At 33.0% G+C, this 26,701-nt stretch overlaps 3 protein-coding genes, 1 long non-coding RNA gene and 8 other non-coding genes across 15 annotated transcripts; 10 read left to right on the top strand and 2 right to left on the bottom strand.

Annotated features, from left to right (window-relative positions):
* Positions 1-401: 401 nt before the first annotated feature.
* On the bottom strand, positions 402-5,157 carry LOC121225555 (dolichyl-diphosphooligosaccharide--protein glycosyltransferase subunit 4A). 3 transcript variants are annotated; one of them, XR_005923419.1, is made up of 4 exons: positions 4,839-5,157; positions 3,029-3,103; positions 2,754-2,848; positions 463-667 (listed from the first exon to the last, which is right to left on the bottom strand). XR_005923419.1 is itself a non-coding variant. In XM_041109904.1 (3 exons), the coding sequence occupies exon 3, from the start codon at positions 665-667 to the stop codon at positions 554-556; it is 114 nt and encodes a 37-aa protein (XP_040965838.1). In that variant the 5' UTR covers positions 3,029-3,103; positions 4,839-5,157; the 3' UTR covers positions 402-553. The 3 variants fall into 3 exon arrangements, 2 of the variants coding, with proteins under 2 accessions (XP_040965838.1, XP_040965837.1); XM_041109904.1 differs by lacking the exon at positions 2,754-2,848 and having other exon boundaries at positions 402-667; XM_041109903.1 differs by lacking the exons at positions 3,029-3,103; positions 4,839-5,157 and having other exon boundaries at positions 402-667; positions 2,754-3,022.
* On the top strand, positions 5,111-10,045 carry LOC121225557 (uncharacterized). 2 transcript variants are annotated; one of them, XR_005923421.1, is made up of 4 exons: positions 5,111-5,381; positions 5,568-5,970; positions 6,092-6,453; positions 9,861-10,045. It is a non-coding gene; the product is annotated as an uncharacterized lncRNA (long non-coding RNA). The 2 variants fall into 2 exon arrangements; XR_005923420.1 differs by having other exon boundaries at positions 5,129-5,381; positions 5,568-5,997.
* A 5,310-nt stretch (positions 10,046-15,355) lies between these two features.
* Positions 15,356-18,253, top strand: LOC121225558 (ACT domain-containing protein ACR9). The gene is made up of 6 exons (XM_041109905.1): positions 15,356-15,611; positions 15,693-15,932; positions 16,031-16,136; positions 16,608-16,959; positions 17,284-17,568; positions 17,659-18,253. Exons 1-6 carry the CDS (start codon positions 15,458-15,460, stop codon positions 17,803-17,805), a joined length of 1,284 nt encoding a protein of 427 aa, XP_040965839.1. The 5' UTR covers positions 15,356-15,457; the 3' UTR covers positions 17,806-18,253.
* Positions 18,254-18,452: 199 nt separating this feature from the next.
* On the top strand, positions 18,453-18,524 carry TRNAC-GCA (transfer RNA cysteine (anticodon GCA)). The gene has a single exon. It is a non-coding gene; the product is annotated as a tRNA-Cys (tRNA).
* An 82-nt stretch (positions 18,525-18,606) lies between these two features.
* TRNAC-GCA (transfer RNA cysteine (anticodon GCA)) lies at positions 18,607-18,678 on the top strand. The gene has a single exon. It is a non-coding gene; the product is annotated as a tRNA-Cys (tRNA).
* Positions 18,679-18,760: 82 nt separating this feature from the next.
* Positions 18,761-18,832, top strand: TRNAC-GCA (transfer RNA cysteine (anticodon GCA)). The gene has a single exon. It is a non-coding gene; the product is annotated as a tRNA-Cys (tRNA).
* Positions 18,833-18,914: 82 nt separating this feature from the next.
* TRNAC-GCA (transfer RNA cysteine (anticodon GCA)) lies at positions 18,915-18,986 on the top strand. Its single transcript has one exon. It is a non-coding gene; the product is annotated as a tRNA-Cys (tRNA).
* Positions 18,987-19,068: 82 nt separating this feature from the next.
* Positions 19,069-19,140, top strand: TRNAC-GCA (transfer RNA cysteine (anticodon GCA)). Its single transcript has one exon. It is a non-coding gene; the product is annotated as a tRNA-Cys (tRNA).
* Positions 19,141-19,222: 82 nt separating this feature from the next.
* Positions 19,223-19,294, top strand: TRNAC-GCA (transfer RNA cysteine (anticodon GCA)). The gene has a single exon. It is a non-coding gene; the product is annotated as a tRNA-Cys (tRNA).
* Positions 19,295-19,376: 82 nt separating this feature from the next.
* TRNAC-GCA (transfer RNA cysteine (anticodon GCA)) lies at positions 19,377-19,448 on the top strand. Its single transcript has one exon. It is a non-coding gene; the product is annotated as a tRNA-Cys (tRNA).
* A 748-nt stretch (positions 19,449-20,196) lies between these two features.
* Positions 20,197-20,268, top strand: TRNAC-GCA (transfer RNA cysteine (anticodon GCA)). Its single transcript has one exon. It is a non-coding gene; the product is annotated as a tRNA-Cys (tRNA).
* A 2,971-nt stretch (positions 20,269-23,239) lies between these two features.
* Positions 23,240-25,235, bottom strand: LOC121225559 (actin-depolymerizing factor 4). The gene is made up of 3 exons (XM_041109906.1): positions 25,052-25,235; positions 23,659-23,924; positions 23,240-23,574 (listed from the first exon to the last, which is right to left on the bottom strand). The coding sequence occupies exons 1-3, from the start codon at positions 25,052-25,054 to the stop codon at positions 23,424-23,426; spliced, it is 420 nt and encodes a 139-aa protein (XP_040965840.1). The 5' UTR covers positions 25,055-25,235; the 3' UTR covers positions 23,240-23,423.
* Positions 25,236-26,701: the final 1,466 nt, after the last annotated feature.

The raw sequence follows: 26,701 nt of genomic DNA on the forward strand, positions 1-26,701 counted from the left end.
AATTCTCAATCATTCCACCAATGAACTTAACAAGAAATTTGGTTAAATTGCAAAAGGAATTGTGTTATGGATCAGACATCCCCTACTTGTAGGTTTTCATTACCTATATTGATTCCTTATGACAAAAGTTCTTTTTACTTGTTTGGAATTCACTACCTGGGAAATCAATAGAACAAATTATGACTCTTTTATTTCATCAACCCATTATACCAAACAATAACTATCCTCCATTTTAATTATTTTTAATCTTTATATTTTTCGATTTTTAAAATTTTAGTCCAATAACTAAAATGAGGTGATTATATGTTTGATTATCTTAACAAATTCAACGACTACTGTTTGAGTCATACAGGAAATTTAAACCTGAAACTAACACGAACCTAAACAATCCAAACCTAAAATATCAAATATATATATATTAAACAACCTAAATAAAGTTGTGCAACTAGAACTAACATAGTATAATATAAATTCATATAATATTGAGTTTTTTCTAAATTAGTTCCATATATATATGAAAAAAAAGTTAAAAAGTAGAAATAACATAATTAGTTCAGTTTCCTTCATATTTTGGGTCAGCCATCACGTAATGGTAAGCAATTACCAACGCGAATATAAAAATGCCGAGAAAATTGGCGAGAAACCCCAGTTGTTCATCATCAATCATCTGCATTACCACATAAAATCTTTTTAAACAAATACTGTCAATAAATCCATAATCTCAAAGAAACTTAAAAACTCCTAATAACATACACTCAGTCACATTTACGCATGTTTGACCTCAACCGGGAAAAGCACCATTGGGGGCCTTAGAAGTCGAATTATATTTTGCCCCCTTTACGTTAAAAAATGAGCAAATTAGTTTCTATATGTTAGATTAAAGTACAAACTGATCATTCTGTTAAAAATTTCATCCATTTCTATTGTTAAATACTGATCCCTATACATTATCACGAGGTGAACCTGACACGCCACATATCATTTTCTGATTATTCTGTCAGCCATACCAATTTTTAACAAAACAAATGGATGATAACGTACAAAGACTAATTTGCTCACTTTTTAAGTAGAGATAGCAAAATACAATCTGACTCTTAATACATGGCCCCCATAATACTTTTACCATCTCAACCAATAACTAAACTTCCGTAGGAGAATAAATGCATAAAATTGTTGGATGAGGCAAAAGTGAATGTTAGATTTAAATTTTTGTTTTCATGTATTTGAAGAAGGATCCTAATATGTAATGTATTGCGATAGGTATAAGTATTTTATAAAAAAAAAAGTGAAGAATTGGAGCAACATAAGATAAAACACATGATAGACTAACATTCATAAGAACTTGCTGATTCTAATCTTAATAAAAGCTAACATGGTATCTAGCAGTAATTACAAGATAATATTCACAGTTTCATCACCAACATGAAGTAAACAAAGATATGGATGATTATACAGTTCATTCACTAGCAATTTGAACCCAAATTTGATATGACTAAATTCAAACCCAGATGTACGCTACCAACAGTAACAGTGTGTCTGTTTCGTAAAAAAACAGCTCTTGAAAATCTATTTTTACAAAATTTAGAAAAACTTATATATTTTCTAGTGTTTGGAATTTGGCAGATTTTTTCAAGTAAGCATTGAACATTCAAGAATAATACTAATACAAAAATAATTTCAAAAATCATTATTTAACATAATATAATTGTATTTGAATTAAATGATATATACTAATACTTAAATAGAATTTAAATTACATATATTAATATGTACATATACCGGGGCAAAGGTAGGAAAAAATTAGGGTCAAAATTGAATTATAAATTTTGGGAGGGCTAAAATGCAATTTTTTCATTACACTAATTTTATAATTTTTCAAGGACATAAAAACAATGTCATTTTTTGGGGTTCGCCCAAAATTTTAATTTCATCTACTTCAAATATATCGATTTAGTGATTATTAAACACAACTATAGATTCAAGAAATATAACATAATACTACAATATTGTTCATACCAATGATACTACATATTGTTCAAACCAAATAATCATACAAATAAGCACTCAAGATATAGTAATATTGTCCTACACATAATCACAATAGTATTACAATCTCAAAGTTTAACTCCTTGTTGCTATATCTTTACCAACAACTAAAGTCATCATAAATCTTAACTTTTTTTGTTTAAAAATTGTTTTTAAAAATTGTTTATACTTCAAGTGTACTTAATTGAAATTATATATACGATCAAAATGACAAGTGAAATACAATTTTATTATATTAAAATAAGAGTATTTAAAGGCTACCGTCACTACTGTAACAAATGTTTAGTATAATCCCAAAGCACTTAAGGTAGACAAAGTCGATAACAATCCACTTGGTTAAACTTGTTCTTAAAATTTGTTCTTCACTTCATACCAAATTAGAGTGAGCTATTGCTGACCGAAAGAAAAACTGATATGGTTGAACTTGAAGCACTAAGATCTCATCAAAAGCTGATGGTCAAAAACTATTTCACTTTTTATAAGAGAGATTTAGTTATTAGAGATGTTAGATGGAGACTTGACTATGTCTTCCCATAAAGTAAATTGCCCACCTATTGTAGGTAATTTAAGTAAAATAAGAACTCAGTGTAGAAGAAGACTAGATCCTTTTTTTTTTTTTTTGCAGTGAAAATATCTTTAATACGGTTCTTAAAAGTAAACGGTATGTGATTCCTTCAATCTTTGCAAGCTTCACCATGGACCACTACCTGTACCACCATTAGAGGACCTTAAGCCATAGATGTCCAAGGGCAATAATGACGGCTTGTTTGGTGAACTAGATCTTCATAGAAATCTTTGTCAACTGTATATTAGCAATGATCAAGAAAATGTCTTCAACTCTTTTGCAAATCAGTGAAAATGGAGATTTATCAGGTGGGATGAGAAACTTCATGTTGGGAGCTGGGAAGTGAAAGAGATGGCCGAAGACCTTAAGGCTAGGAAGTTGATCAAAGCTTAAAAATAAAATAGAGGATGTCGGCACCTTGACTCTGAAGTTGATTCCACTAGGTATCGACTTCTCAAATGGTGGAGTGAAAATCAGTTTTCGGAGGTGCCCCTGTAAAAACGCAAAATATTTTTTTTGTATCCCATATATATGGGGGGAAAAGCCACAATTTAGCTACAAAGTGATATAACACCTTTTTCTCAAATTTCCATAGCGGAGGCTCAAAAAGGAAATAAACAATCCAATACTTTTAGAATAACTTCTCTTAGTCGAGTGCTGCAACTATTTCAAACAAATCCAAAGTTGAACATAACACTAAACATATGAAAAATCATCTCAAGACACTATAAAAAATACATGACAAATTATATGCAAAATTCGAGAAATAATGGATTTGGATGGGATGATAATTTGAAGATGATATGTTATAATAGAACATGTGATGAGCAATTATAGTGATCTTTATTTACTCTTCCTGTTATTTTAATTGTGAATAATTTTATATAGGCATACCTGAAGTATGTAACAATTTTTGAATAAAAATTTGAGCTTTATGATAAGATGGCTTTGGTTGTTAGCAAAGATATGGCAACAAAGAGCTTTGTCAAAACATTTGCTCGTATCGACTTGGGAGGATGCTAATGGAAGGTTAGGTGCTTGTAAACTTTCTGATTGAAAATAACGAGACGGTCAAAATAAAAGCATCTTCTTCAACTAGAACATCAAAACGTAAAAAGAAAAATATCTAAGAATCTACTGATGATGATAACATATAATGTATGACAGAAAAACTAGATGAGACTGCTAATGTGTTGCACTAATTCATTGAGGATAAAATTTTCTCATCATATCTCTATGGACAAGTATTGACAAAAGAAGGATTTAATAAATAATCTTTCTTGCGTCTTTGATCATCCATCAAAGCATAAAGAATAAGCTAAAACTTTCTTGATTTGAAATAAGAACCTTAAGAAAATGACTTCGAAAAATTGTTGTAGGGTTAAAATTAATATCTTGGTAGATTGGACAATTTGGTCCTTCCTGATAACATGGTTCTATTGTATGGACAATATGATTGTGATTTGTAGCTTTAGTTATGTTTGTAGACAATATTGTACTAGTAATTTTGATTTAGACTTATTTGGTATGAATAAGAGTATTCTTTGATATTCAATGTATAGCATCACATATTTAAATTTTATAAAAAAAATCCTATACATTATGAAAAAGATTTTAAACAAATCATCCAAACACCAAACATATCAATTTGTATACAAAATAAATTCAGTTTTCCAAAATTTATTTTTCACAAAACAAACACCACCCTAAACCTCATAATTGAATCACCACATGCACGGGCAAACTATCTGATCTAAACGTTTGAAGTCATCAATCAAAAGCCGACACCTAATTGTGCTTCAATTCAACCTACATTCCTCATTAATTTTTTCTTAAATGCTCTGAAACAAAGGTCCTATATTAATTAAAAATTTTCACTTTAAGCTCAAAAAGAAAACTGGGTTGACTGGTTGATGATGGCAGTGGTGATTCCAACCCACAGCTTTAGATACAGAGTCTAACCCGACATTGACTCCCCCCATGCAATCCTTTATCGCTAAAATTATCCAATAACCAAGTTACATTACCATGACTGCTACGACTCACTATTCAATAACTGGAAAAACTAAAAATATTCGAATGATCAAACAAAAATTAGGGGAAAAAATATAATCTACGTGTAGACGGTGAATCCTAAAAGAAATTGGCGATCTGTTTTAAGATAGGGATAATTTACTATGCCTATTAAAGATAGAAAACTGCAGATGTTGAATAAAAAATGGCGTACCTTTTCGGATCGAGAAAACGCCGGGAAAATGTGCCAAAGGAGCAGATCTCTGAAAGGAACGACTCCAACTCAAAGATGAAAGCCTTTTATTTCGACTTATTACTCTTCGAAGTCTTTGTAATTTTTTTTGAAATAATACTCAGATTGGGCTTTATTGAAACTAGTAATAAACAAATAAGTCTTAGAAACATAAAATAGAGCAAGCCCAGTAACAAGACTAGGCCAAACGGAAAACAAACAGAAGCATAAATAAAAGCAAACCTAATCACCTAGGAAAAGAAAAAAGGAAACAAAAATTGCAAAACATTAATTCAGCCGCTCCACCTACCCAATCAGATTCAAAAGCTATTAAACGTCCTGTCTCTTCACCTGTTTTCCTTCTTCAAGACGTTTTGAACCACCCAAGAGCTTTGAAAAGTCACTTTGATATATGCTCTTCACCATTTCCTTCCTTCCATTTCTCCCTTTCCCGTTTCAATCTGGTTCTCTCAGCCTTCCATTTTCTGCTTGAAATTTTGCACCATCAGGGACTCGTCCGACCAGGTAATCCCCTCTGTTTCGTTTATTCGCTTCTGTTGCTAAAATATGTGCTAGGCTATTTGTAGATCTAGGGATATGCTCAAACTTGCATTCTTTAAAATAAAACGAAAGCTGATGGATGTCATGGATAAACGCACTCACCATTGATTTATCTGGGCTTTTTGCTTTGCACTTTTTTATTATTGTTAGAGAATCTCCTTCGATAATAACTCTTTCCCACTGTTTGTGAACGCCGATTTGGAGAGCTTTCCGGCACGCCATTGCTTCCGCTCCAAAAGCTGAGGAGACCCTTTGATGAACCTCCGAACAAGATAAGAGAACTAAACCCTCTTTGTCTCTGGCTACAACTCCAATAGCCGCTTTATTCTGTCCTTTTTCATATGCTGCATCAAAGTTAATTTTGACAAAGTTATCCTCTGGTTTTTTCCATTTTGTAACAATAGATGGAGTTTGTCTACTATTTTGTGCAACCGATTCTAACTCTGAAATGTATCTGTTAACAAATCTTCCTATGTCTTTTCCAGATTTACACCCTTTATTATGCAGTCTGTTATTCCTATCACCCCAGATGACCCATACAGCAACACAGAAGGTCCGACACTGAAATACCGAGCTCTGTGTAAAAACCCAGATTAACCACTGAATAAATCCCAACTGATTTTCCTGCATATACTTATAAAATGATAACTCTTTCCACACTGAAATTGTAACAGGGCATTCACGAAAAAGGTGATCCATAGATTCAGGTCCAGATCCACACCGAGGACACACTGAAAAGTTTGTTAGTCTTCTAATAAGCATATTAACCCGAGTTGCTAGGAAATTCCAAGAGATCTTCCAAACTGTAATTTTTATTTTTGAAGGAAGATCAAGAAGCCATAGCTTCTTGTAAAAATCCTTATAGTCATCTTGTAAAGCATAAGCTCTAGGATTATTTTCAGTGTTTTGTAATAGTTGATAGGCGCTCCTGACTGTGAACTCACCCGACGCTTCAGCGCTCCGTACTTGGAAATCATCGTGTGGTTTTTCAGCCAGCGGAATACTAAGAATCTTCTCGGCAACAACTTCCGGAAAGGTATACTCTATCAACTCTTGTTTCCATGTTCTACTGCTTGATTCAATTAAATCCGCAACTTTACTAACATTCAAATTCGAAGTTAAAACTGGTAATTCATCTCGCGATAAACCTAGAATCCAATAATCATGATTAATTGAGATATTTGTACCTTTACCCACCCTCCAGCATAATCCCTTAGCTAAGACACCCTTAGTAGCTCAAATACTCTTCCATGTATACGAGACATTATTCCCCAAATGGGAATCTAAAAAATCAACATTTGGAAAATACTTTGCTTTTAAAACTTTTGCAACTAAAGAATCTGGGTTATTCAAAATGCGCCACCCTTGTTTAGCAAGAAGGGAGATATTAAATTGAGCCATATTTCTGAAACCCAAACCACCCTCATCTTTAGGACGACATAGATATTTCCACTGACACCAATGGATACCTCTTCTATGTGCTTTCTGCCACAAAAACTTGGCAAATATATTTTCAAATTCTACACAGAGTCTTCGTTAGTAAAAAACACGACATAACATAGGTTGGAATAGCCTGTAACACTGATTTGATAAAGACTTCTTTACCTCCTTGGGATAACAGTCTAGTACTCCACCCATCAATTCGAGTAACAATCTTCTCTTTTAACTGCTGAAAAGATTCCTTCTTGCTACGCCCCTCCATACTCGGAAGCCCCAAATATCGTTCTCAATTTGTAGAGGTCCTAATCCCCAACTGTCCTGATACTTCTTTCTTCTTCTCATCAGATATATTCGAACTAAAAAATATTGTAGATTTATTAATGTTAACACATTGCCCAGAACACTTTCCATATATTTCCAAAATATCCTTTAGTACCCTAGCACCCCTCTCTCATGCTTCGCCGAACAAATTACAATCATCAGCAAAAAGCAAGTGTGAAATTTCTGGTCCTCTTCTACTGGCTTTTGCACCTTTTAGTTTTCCGGCCACCGAAGCCATTCTCATCAAAGATGATAACCCCTCACTGCAAATCAGAAAAAGAAAAGGGCTCAAAGGGTCCCCATTGATATTGACTGCATAAGATGTTGTGGAAACACAATTCATAACCAACCTAACCCATTTTGATGCGAAGCCCATTCTTAACATTACTTTCTTCAGATATCCGCACTCAACCCTATCATAAGCTTGGCTCATATCAACCTTAACCGCCATATATCCCTTTTTCCCTCTTCGCTTCTGACGAAAAATATGCAAGATCTCATAAGCTAGAAGCATATTATCAATAATTAACCTTCCTGGAACAAACGCCCTTTGAGTCGTATCAATACATCTTCCAATAACTACTTGAAGTCGGTTGGCAATTGTTTTTGCGACCATTTTGTAGATCACTGAGCACAGACTAATGGGTCTAAAGTTAACAATGCTTGAGGGATTTGGAATTTTTGGGATCAACACAATATCCGTATGATTAAAATTACCGAAAGTAGTACCATTATTTAAGATATCCAAACAGAATTTAGATGTTTCCTTACCTACTATATGCCATAATTTTTGAAAGAAAATAGCTGGGAAACCGTTAGGTCCTGGAGCTTTTGTAGGTCCCATTCTCTTGAGTGCCGAGTATAACTCGTCTGCTGTAAAAGCTGACAATAAACACTTATTAATATCTGTTGAAATACTTTCCTCAAATCCTGATAAGAGATATGAGCAGTCCCGAACTTCTTTTGTCGTAAATAGCTCCTGAAAATAGGAGGAAGCTACTTCATTAACCTCACTCTCTTCATGAGCCACTCCTCCCTCTTCTTTTTCCAACCTGGATATTGAATTAATACGTCTGCAGTATGTAGCAAACCTATGAATAAAGGCTGAGTTCTTATCTCCGACTTTAAGCCAATTTGCCCTTGCCCTTTGTTCCCAAAAAATTTCGTCTTTGTCAATTTCCATATTCAAATGGATCTTGGTGTCAGTAATTTCTGCCAGCGTATTATCATTCCTTTATTCTCTCATTAACATATCTTCCTATTTTAAGCCTTCTCTTCCTATTTTAATTGTTCTCGCCCAAACTAATAAATCTGCTTGTAGTTTTCCAAGTTTCTCTTCAAATGTTCCTATTCCCGACTCCCAAGAGTTTCTGATGGTAATTTCACACGTCTCTTCCATCAACCACCACGCGTCAAATTTAAACTTTGAATCGCCTTTGTAAAAATTATCTCCATCTGTAGAAATAAGGATTGGACAGTGATCCGACATTGTGTGAGAAAGATGGTTAACCATACCTGCCGGAAAGAGGATCCTCCACTTGTCATTTATCACCCCCTATCAAGTCTTTCTCTAATATTTGTTTTTGGCAAATTTCCCCTTTCCCATGTAAACCATACTCTTGAAAACCCCAAATCCTCCAACTGACAATTTTCTAATGTCTCCTGAAATATTTGCATTCTGTTTTCTTCCCTTGGGGCGCCCCCACATTTCTCAAAAGAAAACATAATCTCATTAAAATCACCTCTTAGCAGCCAAGTGTAGTTTTTATCTTGCCCCAACTTCATCAAAAGTTCCCATGAATTACTCTTATTATGAATATAGGGAGATCCATAAAACCCTGTAAATCTCCACTCTTCTTTGACCTTCTCTTTAACCAAAACATCAATATGAGATATAGAGAAACTACGTAAGCTGACAATCAAGTCTCCTTTCCAAGCTAAACATAAACCTCCTTTTGAGCCTTCAGCCTCAACATCAATTCCATATATAAAATCACAGCCTCGTCTAACTTTTTCCATCTTTTGCTTATCAACTTTAGTCTCCATTAAGAAGACCACTTGGGGATTGTGCTGCTTTAGAAAATAATGCAGTCTTCTTCCAGCTCGTGGGCTCTCCAATTCACGAACATTCCAGCTTACGATTTTCATTGCGTCCGGTCGGCCTGCCTGTTGGCAGCCGCCGATCTCAATGATTCTTGCACTCCTAATTTCTTATCATTATCTATCATCATCACTGAAGAACATTATAAACCTCTGGAATATCTTGTTTCATTCTTTTAATTTCATCTCTGTCAACACTTTCTCTAAAATAGCTTTTAAAAATTGCATCTAAGGACTTCCTCTTTCTCGTGTAGTTCTCATCTTTTATTATTTTTCCGTCAGCTTGTGATCGTAACCCGTCTGGATTCCTGTCTTGGTCTGGAAATTGGCTCTTTTTTCTGATAATTTACACACGTTCTCAGTTTCCCCTATACTTGAAGCACTATTCTGTTCTTTTAGTATCTCCCCCGCTTCTTTTAATCTAAAATTTACCTGTGAACCCCCTAACTTGAAGCACATATTGCACCCCTATCTGCTTCATCAAAAATTTGAAACACATACTTTCTTTTCCAATTAATTTTGATTCTGCTTTTAATGCCACCGAATTAGGAGGATTTTCACTAATTTTAATTTTCCTTGCAGGTGATATCTGAGTGCAATTACTCAACCCATGCCCCATTCTTCCACAACCAAAACAGAACATTGGCAGGTGTTCATACTTAAAGGGGATTCATACTTTACTAACATGATCAGTAACGAGAAAATACCTCTTCTAAGTGGTTTCTGGACATCCAAATTAATTCTGAGTCGACAGAATTCTTCACTAATTTCAGTTTCTGGACATCCAAATTAATTCTGTGTCGACAGAATTCTTTACTAATTTCAGATCTGAGAACCCCACCGAAAGTCCCACCAATAGCATGCAATAAATCTTTCTTGTCGATCTCAGGGAAACACATTTGAATTTTTATCCAAAAAGGGGATGAAATAAGCATGATCTGGTCCCTCTCCACCGCTTGGCATAGTCTGTCGAATAAAATTAAGCTTTTTCGGAAAAGCCAAGTCTTCCTTCCAAAATCAGTTCCAGATCGTCTTCAGTCTCAAAAATTATTAAGAATAAATTTTGACCAGCCACCTGTATTTCAAACTTTTTCCTTGTTTTCCATACACCTTTCATGTGAGCCCTAAAGTTGTCTGTGTTATACAGCTTTTCTGTCCAAACCGTACATATCAATGTAGGTTTGGAACTTGGAGCCACCATCGAGCCTTTGACAGATAACTGAACTAGTTCTTCAGCAAGAAGAGAGATCTCATCCCTCCTCTCTCGGTCATCACCACCGCTTGCATCCATCCCAAGCCGCAGCAGTTACTGCTATCTCTAGGACTCCTTAGCAAAGCACTCTTGGGAGCAGAGAGAGTTTAAGGGTAGCTCAACCTATTTTTTAAGTGAGCCTAAATTTTTTACTAAAGCTTACGAAGTCTTCGTAATTTAGTTGAAGGGGTTTAATGAAATAGCAAACGACGCCGTTTTCAGCTATTTTCAACTGAGAAAATAAATGGTATACTGTGGCTGCTGGGATTCCAGCCCAGGTCCCCACAGCCACAACTTGGAATTCTTATCCCTAAACTGTAGCAACAAGTTCTCATGGAAATTGCAAATAAATTTTTATCTAAGAATTTGATATTTATGTTTTTTGTTTAATTGGCTTAGATTCAGGGCGAATGAATTTGGACAGAATATTTTTAATTAATATTAGAGTCAAAGCACAAATATGTATGGTAACCCAAAAGTTTGTTTGAAGAGGACTTAGGTCCCTTTAGATGAGCGTTTATTTTTAGTGTGGTGCATTTAGTTTTTTTTTTCACGTTATAATATTGCTATACTATTTAGTCTTATTGTCATTGTTGTTTTACACTAACTGCAAGTAAACACATCGCCTATCCAAAGAGGCTCTTAAATACAAAGACAAATTAGGTTTATAACTGCTTTCTTTACATGTCATAAATATAAGCCTAGCTCACTTTATGCCACATCCATGGGTAAAGGACTTGTTTTCCATGCTAAGATTCCATTTTTTGTTAATGTCTATTTGGTAGCGGATCGGGTTTGGAGATATACCTTTAACTGAAGTAAGATGAACTTCTCGAGCTTTATAATATAAAAGTATGTTTGAAGCACCGAAATTTATGCTCTAAAACATTTTTTGATATGTCTAAAACGTTTTTATTCGTTAGGCTAGACCTGTCCATGGACCGGGCCGGGCTTGAAAAAATTTTGGCCCGCCTCCTAGGCCCGGTCCCGGCCCGAAATATGGGCTTGAAATTTTGCCCAGGCCCGGCCCGGGAAAAATATCATAAGCCCGAGCCTAGCCCAGCCCATTTTTAAAATAAACATTAAAAATTTATTTTAAAAATAAAAAAATAAAAAAAATTATTTTAAAAGTATTTTAAAATTAAAAATAAAAATTAAAAATATATATTTATTATATTCGGGCCGGGCCCGGGCCAAAAAAGTGGTGCCCAAGGCCCGGCTTGTTTTTTAAACGGGCCTCGTTTTTTTGCCCAAGCCCATATTTCGGGCCTATATTTTTACCCGAACCCTCCCATATTTCGGACGGGCTGTCGGGTCGGGCCGGTCGCCTGGCCCATGGACAGGTCTAGTTTAGGCATATCGGTTTCCTTTTTTACCCGTTTTGACATATAATTTTATTTTTCTTTTTTATTACACTTTGAAAAGTCAAGTGCTTTTATGATGAGCATATGGATATGATCAATTATTTACCAAGGATGGATGAATATCATTTTATTAGTTCAGCAAAACATATAATTAATAAATTGATTGAATTAATTTCATTTGAAATAATCCAAACTCAAAACATAATTCGACTTAGCGTAAATTATACCTAAGGTCATTAAATTCAAAATATAATTCAAATTAAGGTAAATTATAACATTTAAAGAGATTTCATAAAAAAATGAATTGCAGAAGAGAAGGGAAAGAAGAGTTTTTAATTGGTGCAAGTGGTACAAATGGAGAAGGCCATACAGCAATGACTTTAACAACTCAATGACTTAAATTAAAATTTCTGAATAGTTCAGTGACCATTTTGTAATTTTTTTTAAGTTGAGTTATGAAAACCTAACATTAATATTTTGTTGATAAATCAAAATTCAATTTGAAAAGTTGGATTTATAGATTGGATTCACTATTTTGAACATAGATTAAAGGTGAGTTTGGATGAGCGATATGTTTATTTGCGATTAGTGCAAAATCAACGGTGACGATAAAATTAAATATTGTAACGTGAGGCCAAAGAAAAAACTAAACATATCACATTATACCTCATCGCCTATCTAAACCCACCTAAATTCGAGGGTTTAATTCATTTGTGAGATTTGAATCACCTGTAGTTAAATTAGATTGACAAGAGGTTATTTGCAATTATTTGGCCACTTTTTGTTTTTTCCTTTCAACTTGCATCACAGTCGGCGGCAATTAAAAAGCTTTCATTGTCCCTTTCACCTTTTGTCTTTTTGGGATTTTATATAAATTTTACTATTAGTCTTTGTATTTTATAAAAGTTGTGAATTCGATCTTTATACTTTAATTTAATTATTTTTAATTCTTGTACTATTTAAATTTTAAAATTTTGGTTTTCACCAAACAAAGAACTATTAAATTAATTAAGTTAAGTTCTACTATTCCAAAAAGTTAATGCAGCAAACATATTATCATATATGTAATGACATGTCAGTTTGTTATTCCATATATTATTCATTAAAACTTCAGTTAGTGGATTAGAGATTATCAGTTGTGTCAATATTGAAATTTCAAATTTCAAAAAATATAGGGACTTAGAATAATTTTGTTAGAGAATATGGACTAAATTTATAACTATACACATAGTACATGACTAGTAATTGAATTTAAACAAATGAAATTAACTACTGTTGTTTGGTTCATGTTGGGGATAAACCCGTGTAAGCAATGAATAAAAAAAATAACGAAAAATTTGAAAAGATTGAACACAAAAATTTTACATGAAAAAATCTCTCCGAAGAGGATAAAAAAACCACAGGTAAATATAATTTCACTAAATCGAAAAAAATGAAGAGTACAAATATGGAGATAAAAAGTAAGCCCCAAAACTTGAAAATAAGAACCCTCAAAGCTTAAACACAAAATTCCTTAAAAGCTTATAAAAACTAATACTTAAATGTGTTATGGGTTAATCTTTCTAGGGTAGAAAAGGGCCTATTTATAGACTAAATTTGTAGGTCAAATAATCTTAAAATAATTTACACTAACCAGAGTTCAATTGGGACAGATAATCAAAATTTAACTGGAAGAAGAAAATTGAGAAAATTGCATGACAAGTCGCAACTTCCCCAATTGTGTCATCACAACATCGTTTCTGCTTCTCCCCTGTTTCATTGTCTCGTTGTCGCATGGCTTATTGTCGCGATGTCACTCTCAGTTTGTGTCTTAATTTGACCGAAATGCGAGACATACTCTGCAATTCAGGACTAAAATTTTAAATTTTGAAAATCACAATAACTAAATTTGACCATTTCGAAAGCTCTAGGAATTAAACCCACAACTTTTGTAAAGTATAGGGGTTAATAGTAGAATTTAACCTATCTAAAATGATAAAATATTTTACAAAATTATTTTTAAAAACTCTAAAAAAGTAGTAAAAATCACATTTATAATCTTTTTTTAAACACTATATGTCAAAATCATTTTTAAATAACGTGGAAATATTTCTAAAATAGAGGTGGTGGGAGTACTATATGTTATTATTAAGAAAATGACAAGGGCTGCTGGCAGCTGAGTTATGTTCTCATCGCTTCATTGGTTGTTTTCTATTTTTCTTTCTATTGCGTGGTAGCAAAAGAAAATAAAAATTATCCCCATTTTGTAGATTGACTTAGTTTGATTAACATGAAAATTGTTGTTAATGTAGGAGGATGTGAGTTCGAGTGCGCTGGTTATCCTCCTATTTATGGGTTGAAGTGAGCTATGGATAATGTTAGACCTTCGCTTAAAAAAACAAATATGATCAGAATCTATAATAAAATTGTTAAAAGAAAAAATTGTATTCATTTTAGTAGTAGGTTGATGTCTTTATCTAAGTAACATTAATATTTTTAATCAACGGCTGTTATTTGATGGTTTAAATTAGTTTTGTATTATAATTGTGGTAACATGTTTAAGATTAAGTTAAAAAGAAACTATTAATTAGTTGCATCAATTTTAGATTCCATTTTTAAATAATGGGTAAACTATATTTATCGTAACTTATTTTTTTTTTCATTTAGTTACAAAAAGTTATAAAATGATCTGACCGGAAAATAATATGACAACTTTTAAGATTAATATAATAACAACTTTCACCTTTTGAAAAGAAATTTTGTTTATAAAAGAACACATGGTATGACACAAACCAAACAAGAGACAACAACATGTGCATATAATAAACTTATACACCAACTACTTAATAAGAGCAAGAAGTAAAATTATATAAAAACCTTATTAGTAGTTTGTACTTAATCGATGTGGGATATACCCACTAATAACAACCCCTTTGCGTTATGAAAGAAAAAAATAATTGAAAAATTAGAAGAATTTGCTAAAAGTTGAAATTGAGATTTGAGAGGATGAAGTTAAATGTAGGAAAAATTGAATTTTTTAAATATATATTGGGAGTGGGGTTAATTTAATTTTGGTAAAGAAAAACTGTAATAATTATTTTGAGGTCCGTTGACTCTATGCTAAAGAGCCATATATTATCATAATATTGGTCAAAGTTGTACCTCAGTAAAAAAGTTAACACGGATATTAAATTAAACATTTTACCATTCAATAACTAAATATAAAATAGAGGCTTCATTTGTGCAATTAATCCAATAAATATATAACGTGACATTTTTATAAATACAAAGCCACTAAAATCCAGCGTAGATTCCCCTGCACCTTTATCACCACCAGCTCACGGTCAAAATTACTAAAACACCCTTCATCTAACGCCAACAGTACGTGTTCTCCCGTCACCATCTGACGTGGACAACCAGAAGTGGGTCCCACTTAAAGAGCCAACAAACGAACAAACCTAAAAAAATAAAAATAACCCCCCCCTCCATTTTTAACCAAAACCTCGCCGCCGTAGCCCCTCCCATCCTCTCACTGCGCCGACATTGATTCCGCCGGCGACAACCCTTTGAAAGACCAACCGGATATGGGTATTCCAAATGACGACGTCGTTTTAATCCAATTACCCAAAGACCCATCGGAACCCACCATCGTCACCGTCAATTGCCCCGATAAGCCCGGTCTCGGCTGTGATATTTGCCGTACCCTTCTCGAATTCGGACTTTCAATCACCAGAGCAGGTACCTTTAAATCTGTTTTAATTAAAGCCGTGTTAAGTTAATAATATTAATGCCTTTTTTTAATATAATTATTATTGTTAGATTTTTCGACGGATGGAAGATGGTGTTACATGGTGTTTTGGTTGGTTCCAAATGTTTCGAATTCATGTGAAATTGATTGGGAAAGCTTGAAGAATAGGCTTGTTTCGATGTGCCCTTCGTGTTTGGTTCCATTTTTTTCCTTTAATTATCAGCAAGGAGGAGATGGAAATGGAAGCACAACCCATCCTCTGATTTATTTGTTGAAACTTTGTTGCTTGGACCGCAAGGGATTACTTCATGGTTAGGGACCTAGAACCCTTTAAAATCTTTTACGCTTTTTGATTGATTCGTTCACCATGTTTAGATTAGTAGCTAAATTATGGGATTTTTCTAAATAGATGTTACAAGGATACTGTCGGAGCTCCAGTTTACAATTCAAAGAGTGAAAGTTATGACAACGCCGGATGAAAGAGTTATGTACTTGGTTTTCATCACGGATGGAATGTGAGTGTTTATATTATAAAGAAGTTTTTATTCGACCGATTTATATAGTATGCAAATTTTGATTTCTTTTAACTTTGTATAGCATGTTTTCAACTCTCGTTGTCTTGGATGTATACCTAGTTTTGAGTCAGCACCCCTTGCGGTGTAGAACAAGCTCTTAACATCATTATGATGATTTATTGATGTGCTATCTTTTTTCCTTTAAGTGTTGCTGGTTCTTGTTTGGACCTTTGTGAATGTTGATTTCTGTAATGGTGGATTTTTGTTGATTAAGATTTATAGTCTAGTAGATTTTTGGCTGAGATCGAGATGAAGATGGTGGAGCTGTAGAAATTTGTATATATGAAAGCAGCATAATACAGTATACTTGTTCTATGGTCGAAACTTTCGAAACTTTCTCCTGAGTTAAATCTACTTTACCTAGTGGAAACTTTTATTACCCGTTGTTAATGCATGGCTGTCTCATTACAGGGAACTCTTACATACAAAAGAGAGACGAGATGACACAAGGGAGCATCTAATTTCTGTTTTGAAGAATTATTGCATCAGCTGTGAGCTTCAGTTGGCAGGGCCAGAATATGAGAATCTGAAGGCCTTGCCTTCTCTCCCTCCTGCAGTAGCAGAAGAGTTATTTACCTACGAGTTGGCTGGCAAAGAAGCTAGCTCAAAGGAACTCAAATCGGATATGATGACACTGAAGAAGGCCACTGTTACTGTAGATAATCTATTGAGCCCTGCTCATACATTGCTTCAAATACAATGTGTTGATCAGAAAGGACTCTTTTATGACATTTTGAGGACTTCAAAGGACTTTGATTTTCAGGTAATTATCATGAGATTTCTGTTATTTGACTTCTTCTGATTATTGTTGTTATCTAGGCTTCTTTGGACGTACTTTTAATGAGGAAAAGTATCAACCCTGTTGTTGTGAGATGCTTGATATATTATTTGGAATCAAGTTAGGGACTGTCCTTTATACCCTTATTGTGCCTTTGTATCAAGTTGGGATGCTTTTATTTCTAAATTTACTGGGTCTAGATCGCTAGAATTTCTTTTGAACATGCGGCTTTGATACACATTTTTTGTTTTATTGGCCGGCAGTGCCCGCAATTTTACCGATACATGGTTGTTGTTGTTTATCATTTAGATTGCTTATGGTAGATTCTCTTCAAATGCGAAAAGCTACCGCAGTTTGGACCTTTTTATTCGGCAAGCAAATGGAAACAAAATTGTTGATCCCAAGCATCTGAATGCTTTATGTTCTCGTTTACAAGAGGAGATGCTTCAACCTTTTCGAGTGATTGTTGTCAATCGAGGCCCTGATACTGAACTCTTGGTTGCTAACCCTGTCGAGTCATCTGGAAAGGGAAGGCCTCGAGTTTTCTATGATGTTACATTGGCTCTTAAAATGCTAGGGATATGCATTTTCTTGGTAAGTATTTACATTGGTATTTCTTGTCTGTGTTTTAGCTTTTTTCTTTGCTGAATATCTGTTAGTGATTTCTTTACTGTTTCCTTGTAGGCTGAAATTGGAAGGCATTCGACTTGTGATCGCCAGTGGGAAGTCTACAGATTTCTTTTGGATGACAGCCATGAATTCCCATTAACAAGCTGTCGAGCTCGAAATCAGCTTGTGGACAAAGTAAGAAGAACATTGATGGGCTGGTGAACTGATCGAATACATTGACAGCAGCCTGATGGTTTTGCTCTTGCTGTATGTTTCTGAAACACTCCTATCCCCATGCAGCATATCATGCAACTCCTTGTTGGAACCAACTGATCCCAACACCACTACCACATTAACATCTGGATTCGATCATGTTCAGAAGCAAAGATCAAGACACTTCTTTGAGTTGTGTAAGATTGCAATGAGAGCCATCTGCTGCAGCCTTTTCTGGCTTTTGGGGTTCTTAAAAGCGTAACTTCATCCTCTTTTAATGTATAAGTAGTGTTTGCTTTCAATCGAAAGGTTCTGAAATGTATGCTTCCAAATCCGAATTCAGGTTTATGAAAGCATAAACTTCTAGAAAATAGTACTTCTTTATATTGTTGTTTCTGGAAACAAATATTGTATGTACAACGATTTTGATGAAGCTGTTGCTAATTTGAGATGAAAATTGGATAGTTTGATAAGAAAGGAAGTGTTTCAGTTTTTAATTATATGGTGGCACCTAATAGCAAGCTGTTGTTACTCATTCTAATTCTAAAGCTTCATGTTATCATCTTTTGTGTGTCAAGTGTCAACAATACAAAAAACATATGATAACCGTGACCTTTTACAAAAAGACGAATTTATTTTTTATTAAAAATTCAACAGGGTCTATAGCTCAGTGCTAGAGCATTTGACTGCAGATCAAGAGGTCACCGGTTCGAACCCGGTTGGGCCCTAATTTTACCTATTTTTGCCAAGTCCGTCCAAAATTTCCATCGTTTATACATGTAGTAACCAAAGTATCATTGCTTCTCAGTGGGGTCCATAGCTCAGTGGTAGAGCATTTGACTGCAGATCAAGAGGTCACCGGTTCGAACCCGGTTGGGCCCTGCTTTTACTTAATTTTGCCAAGTCCGTCCTAAACTTCCATAGTTTATACATGTAGTAACCAAAGTAGAATTGTTTTTGAATGGGGTCCATAGCTCAGTGGTAGAGCATTTGACTGCAGATCAAGAGGTCACCGGTTCGAACCCGGTTGGGCCCTGCTTTTACTTAATTTTGCCAAGTCCGTCCTAAACTTCCATAGTTTATACATGTAGTAACCAAAGTAAAATTGCTTCTCAACGGGGTCCATAGCTCAGTGGTAGAGCATTTGACTGCAGATCAAGAGGTCACCGGTTCGAACCCGGTTGGGCCCTGCTTTTACTTAATTTTGCCAAGTCCGTCCTAAACTTCCATAGTTTATACATGTAGTAACCAAAGTAAAATTGCTTCTCAACGGGGTCCATAGCTCAGTGGTAGAGCATTTGACTGCAGATCAAGAGGTCACCGGTTCGAACCCGGTTAGGCCCTGCTTTTACTTAATTTTGCCAAGTCCGTCCAAAACTTCCATAGTTTATACATGTAGTAGCCAAAGTAAAATTGCTTCTCAACGGGGTCCATAGCTCAGTGGTAGAGCATTTGACTGCAAATCAAGAGGTCACCGGTTCGAACCCGGTTGGGCCCTGCTTTTACTTAATTTTGCCAAGTCCGTCCAAAACTTCCATAGTTTATACATGTAGTAGCCAAAGTAAAATTGCCTCTCAATAAGGTCCATAGCTCAGTGGTAGAGCATTTGACTGCAGATCAAGAGGTCACCGGTTCGAACCTGGTTGGGCCCTCTATATTTTTTAAATAGTTGCGAAAGATTAAAAAATTAAGAATAAAAAATTCCAGTTAACTTTGTAATCTCTCGATTTTTTATTGATCCTTTTCAATCAAAAGATATAAGAGCCGGCGAATCAGAAACGATTAATTAAGAAAGAATAACAAAAAAGTTTTTATGGAACATGCATATCAATATTCATGGATCATACCTTTTGTTCCACTTCTCATTCCTATTTTAATAGGAATGGGACTCCTACTTTTTACGACGGCAACAAAAAATCTTCGTCGTATATGGGCTTTTCCCAATATTTTATTATTAAGTATAGTTATGATTTTTTCGCTCAATCTATCTATTCAACAAATAAATGGAAGTTCTATCTATCAATATGTATGGTCTTGGACCATCAATAATGATTTTTCTTTCGAGTTTGACTACTTTATTGATTCACTTATCTCTATTATGTCAATATTAATCACTACGGTTGGAATTTTTGTTCTTATTTATAGTGACAATTATATGTCTCATGATGAATGATATTTGAAATTTTTTGCTTATATGAGTTTGTTCAATACTTTAATGTTGGGATTAGTTATTAGTTCGAATTTGATACAAATTTATATTTTTTGGGAATCAGGTTTTTGGTTCACACGACCGCTGCGGCAAAAGCTTTTCAAAAAGCATTTTTAAATTATAAATTTTTGCCAAGTCCGTCCTTCCATTCTTTATACATGTAGGAACCAAAGTAAAATCACATCTCATAGGGGTCCATAGCTCAGTGGTAGAGCATTTGACTGCAGATCAAGAGGTCACCGGTTCGAACCCGGTTGGGCCCTAATTTTTAATTATATATTTTTGCCAAGTAACACGTAATTTAAATCCATAGCTCGGTGGTAAGAGTATTTGGCTGCATATTAGAAGGTCACCAGTTCGAGCGCTGTTGTGATCTTTTTGTGCCGTTATATTTTGCATATTAGACTATCAAATTGCATCTATCAATTTTGAATATTGGTGGATTATGTGATGAGATGAATTGGAGTGAGGATATGAAATGTTGACTACAACTTTTATATGATTTTACTTATGACCTTTTTAAAATTTTAATACATAATTATATATTATTAATATATTAATATTATCTATACTATTAATAAAACTCTTGATTAAGAACTGGGTATCATCTCAATTAAGAAATTACAGAAATGTCCTTAACTGAGACTCAGCTCATTTATTAAATTACCAAAATGTCCTTATTTTTATCAAAGCAATAATTGTTAGTTGAGGGCGTTTTTATCTTTTTTATATAAAATCTGGAAAAAAAATTCATGCTTATAATGGGATTTAAACCAAAACACCAAATATACACTCTCCCAACTTTACCATTTCAACTAAAGTAACATTGAGTACATATTCCATATGTGCTATTATTATTAGTTTCAAATCTTACATTTTATTATTTATTTTATATTACTTATAAATCCGCCTATGCGCTCTAAATACGTGGTTTCCACACGCATACGCGTGTGATTCTATTATTGTAAATATTAATTAATATATAATTATATAAATTTATCATTAAATGAATAAAAAATGGAAACCTTTAAATCAAAATAATAATAAATTCATTAAAAATAATTACCAAAAACTAGAATAAACAATGTATTATTTATAAAAGTGAATATTTGGTACACGGACAGTATATTTTTTTATTATTTTATAAGTAGGTTTAAAAAATTGACATGTGTTTCTCTTTTTAAATATCTCTTAAAATATTTTACTAAACTTTTGTAAGACATTTATCAATATTTTAACTCTACTTATAAAATCTAAAAATTCTACGGACCGTGCATCAAATATTTTTCTATTACTTTAAAAAATTGGAGGAAAGACAAAGGTATAAAGGCAAAAGAAGTTGAAATTGGCATTGAAAATTTTGGCTTTTTTTGGATAACCACTTTAACCCCCTTGCCTCTCAAAGGCACTGCCTTTACCAATGGCTACAAATTGAAAGCAAGCAAATTTTTTTCCTTCCCCTTTTCTTCTTTATAAAAAACAAACAATTAATTATGCAAAATAAATATAGTATAAATTTTATAATTATATAATGATAAACATAAATTATATGTTTTATATAATGTTATAGTAAATATTTATTTATTATCATAAATATATTTTTAATTATTATTTAATATATATTATAAACTAAATATATAAAAAATATAATTTTTGAGTTATATAATATGTTGGGGATGGACCCCTATAAGCAACAAATAAGAACGAATAGAGAAAAACTGGACATAAATATTTACGTAGAAAAACTCTTCCAATGAAAAATGTAAACAACCACGGAAAAAAAGAATTTTACTAAATAAGCAAATTATCTAAAAAAGCACAAGATGGAGATAATAAAAAACAAACTCTAAACTTCGAAAACAAAGCTCGATGGTTTAATTTTATAATGAAATAATGTTACGTTTGATTTTATGATGTTTAGATAAAAATCTTGTAAGACATTTTAAGAAAATATTTTCAAGTCAAATCAATTTTAAAGTTTGAAAATTGTTTTAAGAAAATTTTCTGAATGTTTTTACCCCAGATGCGATACCCAGGTCAAGGAGTGCAATCCCCGCCTTACTAGTAAACAAAGTGACACAGGGGAACCGAACCTGTTTGACAAAGAGTGCGGTACCTAGCTTGGCAGTAAGCCATTTAGCAAAGGGGTACGAGCCCCATCTGAGTTGGTACCGCACCCCAAGCCACAATTTTGATTCCTCAAAACCCACGGTACCAACCCCCACCTGATGAGGTACAACAGCTCTCCCACCTTTGGTCCAATACTCGCACAAACTTTAAAAGAAAGAAAGAATCAAACCCCAAAACCTAGGGTACCAATACTTATTCATGTACAACTGCTTTTAATGCTCGAATTAATGTCTCAAACAGCTTAATTTTGTCTCTAATCATTTCAAATTAAATCAATGAAATAATATAAATAGAGCTGAAGAACACTCAGAAGAAGACAAGAAGCAAGCTTACAATGTTTATTATGCGTAATTGAAATATTTTTCATTATATTTCTCATATTTCTTCATACACATACTTCGGGTAGTTATTTCTTTCGATCTTTTAAGTGAGCTTAATTATTGTAATATCAACCTTTGAGAGGTATTTTTTGTTTGTCAAATGTATTTCTTATTGTTAGGCCTTACTTGAAGTTTTGGATAGAAAACCTTAACAAAAGTAAATTAATAAAATTAAGAAAATTTTTAGTTATGGCAAGATAAGATAGTAGAGGTAAACAATTACGACCGGTTGTTTATTACCATTTTTCTTCCAAATTTTTAAAACACCAAATTACCTCCACTACGTATATATTAAGCTTAACAAATAATTTACTACATTTCATTGTTAATATTATGATATATGAAATATAAATTTTAGATATTTTTTAAGTAATTAATATAAAATCTTCATAAAATTCAATTTGAATATATAAATAAAATGCAAGCTAATAATTTTAACACACTTTTGAAAAACCAAAAGTTAAATCTTTCAGCTTTTTAAGTCAATGCTAAGCACACCTATAGTTGGCTAAGCCCAATTTGACTCAAAACATGAACTCAAAATTTACCTAAAGCTCGCCTATATCACTTCTTTTATTATTTAAAAAATATCATATAATATAGAAAATAACATTAAAAACGAGACCTTCTAACTTGATAACCAAATCTTTGAACAAGTCTACTCAAGGCCATAAATAATTTGCAATTGTTCAAATGCAAGTAATATGGAAGTTTCATGCACCGGTAACACATAATTTCAGCTATGTTTATATAATTCAACATAAAAGGAAAGGCATTACCCCATAAGAATCCACAGATATAACCCAATATCAAAGCAAGTTCCAAGATCCAAAGTTGATATAGACATTACATTTATGTGAACCACATAGTATAAAGTTCCATTTCAAAGTCGAAATGGTACATACATTTCAATTGGCACGGCTCTTTATGACATCGAGATCCATCTCGGAAGGATCGGTAGCTTGCAACTCTACCTGGATACCGTCCAATTCCCTTTTGAACCTGTCCTTTGAGCTCGCATAGATCATCTTGCTTCTTACTTTTGATGTATCAGGAGACCTTCAAGTACATAATGTTAACATATCAGTGAAGCAATTCAGGAGAGGTCACAAATATTACAAATGCAGAATCACTTGTTGTTACCAGGCAATGAAAAAAATTCTGCTCTTCTGGCAGTTCTCATCGGTCACAAAATCAAAGTCATACACAGCATATCGACACTCATCGGCTGGAAGGCTAGCAGTGAAAGCCTCATAACTATCAGTAGGTTTACCAACCTTTTCCACAACAACTTGCTTTTGTTTTTCTTCGATCTTGAAAACTATGAAGCGGTAAGTCCTTTTAGCCTTCAGTTCTAAAAACTTCAGCTTGCAATCATCATGCACAGCCATTCCTGAAGCTGCGTTTGCCTGTGACCCATGAACAACCTCAGCCAGTATCATGTATCAACCAAGACAAACAGAAATCCATATTGCTAGATAACAACTGAATAGTCTAACATTATAATAAGAGCTCCCAAATTACTAAGAATCTAGTCCATAATCAAGTGTTATAAATAAATCCTTCTTCATTTAAGAAAGCAAATCACATTGCTAGGAGGGGGTTTCAGAAAATTTAGTTTCACATTAGCTAAACAAACTGGTTGCTTCACTCTCCAAACCGTTCCATTACTGGCCGATATGTACCGTTCCACTTTTAAACTAATACCAAGTAGTGTAAGTTCCATTCTAATCTAAATTTACGACACACTTCTATAACTCGAAGGACCTATTACTCATATTTATCCTATTTAATCAAATGGTTTTACAAACCGATGAATGACAACAATAGCCAGAAAACTAAAAAGATTTTTTTTGAAACAAGAACAAAAGGCCAATTCCCACCAAACATAAAATCCATTAAAATTGCCAAGTTAAATAATTTATTCCTTTCACTATTAATTGCTTAGCGAAAACATTGTAAATTATTCCATCCTATTTTCTCAAGCACACCATTTACATTTTTTATATATTCCTAAATTCCCAAATCCTAACTATAATAATCAAGAAATTCAAATAGGCAAATTCTTTTGCGAAATTGTTCCAACTCAATCAACAGCCAAAAAACTTTCATTTGTAAAACAAAAAGAAAAAACTAAAATTAGAAATCATAATATATTCTAAAATCTAAATAAGTAAATAAAAAAATGCAAAATGAAGCAAACCGGATGAGAGAAAAAATAATCGAACAAGAAAATCAACTCTTGAAAATCAAACACGTAACCGCTATAGGTCAAACGGTCAAACATGAAAATCGAATCGAACATTGAAACCAGATCGGTGGAACTAAAAGACAGCCTAAACAAACACTAAATTGAAGAAATATTACTCCTAATTTTATGAAAACTAAACCTAATTCAACAAATCAAAAAAAAATTTAATGCCTCAAATAAAAATGAAAAATAAATTGAAAAAAATGTGAGAACTGAATATAATTCAGAGGTTAGGAAACAAGGAATAGTGAAGTAGAAAAAGAGTTGATGAGAAGAGTCTTTTACCATTTTTTTCCCGAGAAAGCGAGGGAAATAGCAAGAAAGGCCGAGAAAATCTAGGGCTTCTTTGGAGAGAAAATAAGGGGAAAGAGATTGTAGTGATAATTGATGGACTTAGAGTTTTCTTCTTTTTTTTTTTCTTTTTTTCTTTTTTGGGGTTGGCGATAGCCGATAACTGCTTGAAAAAACCAAGGCTTTTCATTTTTATATTTTTATTTTATTTTATCAGGTAAACTACTAAAATAGTCACTTTTATTTTCCTCAGTTTACATTTTAGTCATTTATATTTGAAATGTTACGTTTTAGTCACTTATGTTATTGTGTTGTAACATTTTAGTCATTGAGCCATTAATTATGGTTAAGGGTGTAATGAGAAGCTGATGTGGCACATTAAATTATTATTTCAGACAAATTTAAGGTTAAATCATATAATTGGTCGTCATATTTTTTCGTTTTGAGCAATTTTTTTATTTTATGTTCTTAGAAATTTTATTTTTTTCTTTAATTTTTATTCTCTTATGTTTTTCTCTCTATTTTCTTCTCTTCTCCATCTCTTTTAACGTAAAAGAAAAAAATTGCTCAAAAAAAATATATAGGGACCAATTGTATAATTTAACCTAAAATTTTTGTTTGAAATGATGATTTAACGTATCATGTCAGCCTATCTTTACACTGTTAATAACAATTAACGCTCAGTGACTAAAACGTAACATTTCAAACATAAGTGATTAAAATGTAACCTGAGATAAATAAAAGTGACTATTTTAACAGTTTACCCTTTTATTTTATTTCAATTTGGTACTTTCCTTTTTCTCTTTTTTTTCCTTATTCTTTTTCTTGCTTTCACGTTTTTTCTTTTTGGTGCGTGTCGCCGCGTGTGGTTTCATTGCTAAAGTTACACTGATTGTCATAAATTTGGTGATATTTCCCAACTATAAAACGACACGTGTTTTTATGTAGAAAACGTGCCACGTTGTAGAACGGTGACAGTGACACTTTTTTGAGATAAGGAGGAAAGTAAGCGGAAAATTCCCGTCGAGATAAAAAGGTCGATGGTGAAATACGGTGCCGTTTGATGAACTTTGAAATTTAATACACAACCCATTTTTATTAAAAATATTTTTTATATCTATTTTATGACTCATATTTGGTAAATTATTTATTATTTATTTTAGGTAAATTATACTAATAGTCATCTAATAATTAGTTTTTTTGGCTATTTATCTATGAAAAGTTACAAAATAATTACTAAACTATTTAATTTTATCGTTTTTGGTCACCAACTAACTAACCGTGGCAGCTTTTAAATAGCATAATAACAATTTTAACCCTCAACGTTTATACATTGTGTCAATTTACTTTTGATTCTAAAAATTAAACCCTCCACATTTACACGTTATATAATTTTGAGTTTTTTTTTCAATTTTATTTTTCTTTGTGACTCTTTCACCTAAAAAGCTAAAAATCAAATTAATCAGCTAAATTTGATTGAAAATATACAAAAATAAAAACACCCAAAATTCAAGATAATAATTTTAATATTTTTCTCATTTTTTTAAAAATTAATCCTCAATTTCATAAAAAACAAAACTACAAGAAAAAAACACCAAATTACACAACGTATAAAATTGAGAGTTAAAATTATTATTATGTCAA

The sequence above is a fragment of the Gossypium hirsutum genome, chromosome D13 (assembly GCF_007990345.1).
Source record: "Gossypium hirsutum isolate 1008001.06 chromosome D13, Gossypium_hirsutum_v2.1, whole genome shotgun sequence".
NCBI classification, from domain to species: Eukaryota; Viridiplantae; Streptophyta; class Magnoliopsida; order Malvales; family Malvaceae; genus Gossypium; species Gossypium hirsutum.